The sequence below is a fragment of the Theropithecus gelada genome, chromosome 15 (assembly GCF_003255815.1).
Source record: "Theropithecus gelada isolate Dixy chromosome 15, Tgel_1.0, whole genome shotgun sequence".
Classification (NCBI taxonomy): Eukaryota; Metazoa; Chordata; class Mammalia; order Primates; family Cercopithecidae; genus Theropithecus; species Theropithecus gelada.
This window is the reverse complement of record NC_037683.1, coordinates 66,487,240-66,493,239: the sequence shown is the minus strand read 5'-3', so window position 1 is coordinate 66,493,239 and position 6,000 is coordinate 66,487,240. Positions and strand designations below refer to the sequence as shown.

The 6,000-nt window shown below is 40.3% G+C and overlaps 1 protein-coding gene across 5 annotated transcripts in view; it reads right to left on the bottom strand.

The window, feature by feature from the left end:
* Window positions 1–467: 467 nt before the first annotated feature.
* The window catches only part of TTC39B (tetratricopeptide repeat domain 39B), a 137,698-nt gene continuing 132,165 nt past the window's right edge, over window positions 468–6,000 (bottom strand). For all 5 annotated transcript variants that reach the window (XM_025360614.1, XM_025360612.1, XM_025360613.1 and 2 more), the window contains 2 exons: window positions 5,875–5,991; window positions 468–1,735 (listed from right to left, as the gene is read on the bottom strand). In XM_025360614.1, the coding sequence (XP_025216399.1) occupies window positions 1,645–1,735; window positions 5,875–5,991 (208 nt within the window). In that variant the 3' untranslated portion in view covers window positions 468–1,644. The remainder of the gene's footprint in view (window positions 1,736–5,874; window positions 5,992–6,000) is intronic.

Here is a 6,000-nt window from a genome sequence, read left to right as displayed (position 1 = left end):
GCTTCTTTCATTTTACAACACAGACCACAATATCAGCCAATACTTTTGTGCCGATACTGTAATCTGGGCATAAAAAACCATAATTATTATAAAAACTCATACTTTTGTATAGCCTTTTACAGTTAACAAAAAGCTATCACATGTTTTATCTAATTAAGCCTTCACAAGTACCAAACACTATGCCGCTATCCACACTGGGGCAACTGAACCACGAAAAGCTGAGCTACTTACTCCGTGTCATGGAACTATTAACCCACAGAGATGAACTCCTGACTCCCAATATGTGGCTCCTTCTGTTCAACTGCAGAGGCTTCTGTGACAAGTTACTCCTCAAAATGGAAACAGAAATAAGGCCCAGATTCATCGACTCATGAACTGTCTTTCCTCACTCTGGATGCCACAACATATACGTGTGGGGAATGGGGGACAATGGTGATGACTGAAAAATAAAACACTCCAAGTGGGAATGGTTTGCATGCAACATTTTAAAGTCATTTGTTGAAAATAAATACCTAATACATAGACTCACAGTTACAAAACTGAAAGAGACCTTGAAAAGTCATCTGTTCTTTAATCCAGATTTCACAGAAGAAGAAAATATGGTGACACACAGGGCACGGCAGACTCCCTAAAGGTCCCCTCACTCACCGCTAACAGGTAGCAGAATCAGGACCATACGGGGTGTCAAGTTCTCTTCTGCTCCATGCCCTGATTCTGTTTCCCAACTAAGGGACTAAGCAAGGTCCAGATGTCTACAAGGAAACATCACAGTGCTGGAGAGGTTAGAAAACTAGGTCTTACCAACATCTTAAGTGTAAAAATTATTGATATTTTACATATCATTTAAAGCAGCAGGAACTTTACTTCCTAGAAGAAAAATAATCTATGTATGTATTTCAGGCTCTCATTGCTAAGGTTAAGAAAAATTCCTAAAATATGACACTTTCTTCCCATTAGATACACAGGGGTTTTTGAATTTTGTTATTATAATAGACTTAAGTACATTCAAAATCAGTCTCTCCAAAATGTCACCACCTTTAATCAGAGTAAAAAACCATTAACTGAATACTGGATCATCCTTTATAGACACGGGTCTCTTCAACCCACGAAGTACATTACATCCCATCCGTGTTCATGTTCTCAGACTGTCTTTTTCAGAAGTCTTCTGAAGGTCACTGCTAAGTTATTTTAAATGTAAGTGATATTTATTTATCTTCTGAAATTTAAATACTAGGCAACAAAATATCTCAAAAGTTTAACTACCCACAAATCTAAAATTGGCTCAACTTGTAAGCTATTTGCTAAACAATATCAATTTCCACATTAAAAAAATAAATAATCTAATTAGACTATTGCATCTGCAAGTCTTTCAAAAGACTTCTTCACCCCCCAATTCAAATCTAATATGAAATTCTTTTGGGGGAGGCAAAATATAAGAATTGTCTAGATAATATAGAATGCCATTCCATAGGAAAAAAAATTATGTAGACCAACAGCAAATCTCTCAGATGATAGAAAATATTGACAATAAAATTAGTTTTTTGTCTCTTATTCACAATATCACTTTTCCACTTTAACATAAGGTTGAATCTATAGCAGATTGCCGATGCTAATTGAGGGAAAATTCCATCCTTCAAGTTCTGATCAATCTGAGGAAGGTTTTCTCCAGAGGTGAAGAGCTGCCTGAATTCTGAAGTGTAGTCTGGACTCCAAGGAGTAATCTTTGTAGTTGTTCCTGAAGACAATAACAATAAAATTGCATAGTCAAAATTTATTTATATACCAGGGTACCACCACTGTCCCATTCCTCTCTGTGATCTGCTTATTTACTTTCAAACTCTAATATGCGTAACAGATTCTGGTTCTGTTGGGGGGTTTTGGGGGAACTGCAATAATCTGCATTTCTAGAAGCTTCCTGGTGGTCATCCAAAGGTCATACTTTGAGTAGCAAGGTTCTGCTTAATTACCAAACCATTCATAAACATAGCAAGAAGGTTGTGAGAAGGGCTGAATGAATTTTGTGAACTAGTCCTAAATAATTAGACTTCCTTTTTTAAATTGGAAATTTTTTTTTTCTTTTTTTTTTCTTTTTTTTTTTTTTTTTGAGACGGAGTATCGCTCTGTTGCCCAGGCTGGAGTGCAGTGGCGCGATCTGGGCTCACTGCAAGCTCTGCCTCCTGGGTTCACACCATTCTTCTGCCCCAGCCTCCCAAGTAGCTGGGACTATAGGTGCCCGCCACCATGCCCAGCTAATTTTTTTTGTATTTTTAGTAGAGACAGGGTTTCACTGTGTTAGGCAGGATGGTCTCGATCTCCTGACCTCGTGATCTGCCTGCCTCAGCCTCCCAAAGTGCTGGGATTACAGGCGTGAGCCACTGCGCCCGGCCTAAATTGGAAAATTTTAAGGTAGATGCATATAAACATGGTTAGCATGATCACATGATCAATCACTCAAGAAATTGAAATGAAACAACTGCAACAAAGGCAGCAGAATTACTTAATGACATCAAAATTACTTATTCCAATTCTCAAAGGTAAATATCAATGGTTTGGCCAATAATTACATAATAATTAGGCCAATGTCTTTAAAGGGGGACATAGAAATCCAAAGATTATTTAAAACCTGCCTAAGAGCATTTATGTTGACTTCCTTTTACCAGAATTGTTAAGAATCAGAAAAATGAAATCCTTTTACATACTGCCTTGGCCCATGGATGAACTATAACTGCTTTCTTCACAGTGGCACTTATTTCTATAGCCCTTCATTTTGAACAGGTGTAAGGGTTACTCACTGGTAATCTTGATGAGGGTTAGTAAATGTATTATTCATAAACTAAAATCAGTATCTTACTGGAGTTTACAAAGGATGGAATTGAGTATTTTCCTAAATGTCTGGCCATCAATGTGGGCAACTTTGCAAAGCTCCTAATACATAAAGGGAAAGTACAGATGACAGTCTTGGAATTACTGGGAAGTATCTTTATGTTTGAATCATCAGTATTGTCTTGAGTTAGTGGAGGCTTTTCATTGCTTTTTAGCAGTGAGTTACAGCCGGGCGCAGTGGCTCAAGCCTGTAATCCCAGCACTTTCGGAGGCCGAGACGGGCAGATCACGAGATCAGGAGATCAAGACCATCCTGGCTAACACGGTGAAACCCCGTCTCTACTAAAAAATACAAAAAAAACTAGCCGGGCGAGGTGGCGGGCGCCTGTAGTCCCAGCTACTCGGGAGGCTGAGGCAGGAGAATGGTGTGAACCCGGGAGGCGGAGCTTGCAGTGAGCCGAGATCCGGCCACTGCACTCCAGCCTGGGCAATAGAGTAAGACTCTGTCTCAAAAATAAAATAAAATAAAATAAAATAGCAGTGAGTTACTAGTCTTTCATTTTTATCATTATGAAGTTGCCTTATTGTACACTGTATATTCAAATAATGAATATCTGGAAGAGCAGGATTTATAATCCATAATTTTCCAATAGCTGGATTTGAAGATATCTATATCTAACACCTGAAATATTGGTCATACGCCCAACAAATTAACTTTAAAAGCAACTTGCTCTCCTATCACCTATATATAAATATTTTAAGGAAGCCCTTCTTGGCTCTACCATGCCTCTAAAGCTTTTGCCCCATTACGATGTTCTATTCACAGCAAACATCCTAACAGAGTTGCCTAAAGTAGCTGACTCCATTTTGTTTGTCACCTCACTTGTCAAAGTCACCAACGATCCTCATGCTGCCAAATTCAGCAGCCACTTCTCTGGTCTTACCTTGTTTGAGCTCTTAGTTGCTGCCCTCATAACTGACCATGCTCTTTTTGAAACACTATTTGGTTGGTTTTCCTAGATGTCTTCCTAACTCTCTTAATCTTCTTAATCTTATCGTTTAATGTCTAAGAAGATGGCATATCCCAGACATTGTGCTAGACCTCTTTCTCTAGCTATATAACATTCACAAAATGACTTCATCATGTGCTATCACTTTAAATACCACTATCTCTGTGCTGTTGACTGAAATCTCTACATTCAGCCCTGACCTTACCACTGAACTCCATGCTAAGTATGAATGCCAACTTGCCATCTACCTAATATGAGTACCTAATAGCCATCTTAAAGAATCATGGTCTGGGCCAGGCGCGGTGGCTCAAGCCTGTAATCCCAGCACTTTGGGAGGCCGAGACGGGCGGATCACGAGGTCAGGAGATCGAGACCATGCTGGCTAACACGGTGAAACCCCGTCTCTACTAAAAAATACAAAAAATTAGCCGGGCGAGGTGGCGGGCGCCTGTGGTCCCAGCTACTCGGGAGGCTGAGGCGGGAGAATGGCGTGAACCCAGGAGGTGGGGCTTGCAGTGAGCTGAGATCCGGCCACTGCACTCCAGCCTGGGCGACAGAGCGAGACTCCGTCTCAAAAAAAAAAAAAAAAAAAAAAGAATCATGGTCTGAACAGAAGCATGTTTTGTTCTCTCCCCAAATATACTCTTCTAAGTATTCCCCAGCACAGCAAAAAGCATCATCACTGACCCAGTGGCTCAACCTCCTCAACGTGATGTTCATTAACTGTGACTTCTGTCAGGAGTGCTCCCTACCTACTTGGTTGACTTCTAATGACTGATCTCAAGACTGACTTTAATTATGCAACTCTCAGCTACAATATCATTTCCTCAAGGAAATATTTCAGAATCAATCTATCCTGAAGTAACACCCAGGCACCATGTATCATATTACAAATCTCAGCAAATATATACCACTGATTTCTTTTTCTTTTTGAGGTGGAGTCTCGCTCTGTCGCCCAGGCTGGAGTGCAGTGGCGTGACCTCGACTCACTGCAAGCTCCGCCTCCCAGGTTCACGCCATTCTCCTGCCTCTGCCTCCTGAGTAGCTGGGACAACAGGCGCCCGCCACTATGCCTGGCTAATTTTTTGTATTTTTAGTAGAGACAGGGTTTCACCATGTTAGCCAGGATGGTCTCGATCTCCTGACCTCGTGATCTGCCCACCTCGGCCTCTCAAAGCGCTGGGATTAAAGGCGTGAGCCACCGCACCGGGCCCTGATATTTTTCTTGTCTATTTAATATCTCCCTCTAGCTAACAGAGCAGAAACAATGCCTGCTTGGTTTATAGTTGTCTCTCTAAAGCCTTTACTAGTGTCTGACACATAATAGGTGCTCAGTGAATAATTGCTGAATTTGAGAACAAATCACTGTTTATGACCTAGAGCTAGTCTGGCATTCTTTCTCTACTGCAGGAAGTGTTCAAGGCAAACAGGCCACAGGGTTTTTGCCTTACCTATGTGATCCATGGTCTAAAAGCTATTGCCTACCAGAATGATAAAAATACTTTGAAACTGCCATGATAAACAGAAAAAAGAGAGAGTCTGGGTAAGATGTGCAAGCTTCACAAGATCAATGGCTCTTCAAGGAAATAATAGGTATGGCTGAATACACTGAAGGCTGGCAAACAAGGACCCAAGGGCCAAATCGAAACACACCCATTTATTTACATATTACCTTCTATGACTTCTTTTGATATAATGGAGTAGTTGCAATGGAGACTTTATGCTATAAATCTAAAAATATTTACTCTCCAGCCATTTACACAAAAAGCTGGCCAACCCCTGATACAGAATAAAATAAGTTAGAAATCTTTCAAATAGATGCCCATAATCATATCTGTAAATAGTCACAGGGTGAGGCAGTAAGGGGGTTGGAAACAGCACAATTACAGCAAAAGCCATAAGCATAAATGTTAGCAAAAGTAGCATTATTACTAATTTGACATTATTAATTTTTAAGTATATAATGTTACTGCTGTTGTTATAGCAATATTGATATCTCTGACTCCACAACGATCAAGGAAAAGCTGCCTTCAACACTTACCTTGCAGTTTCTAGGAACTTTATGGCCTTGTCGATTTCCCCCTGGCTTTTATACAAAGATGCCAATTCAAACAAAGTGAACGGCACTAGGTAGTGGTCATACTTCAGTAGCTTTTCACTGAAAGAG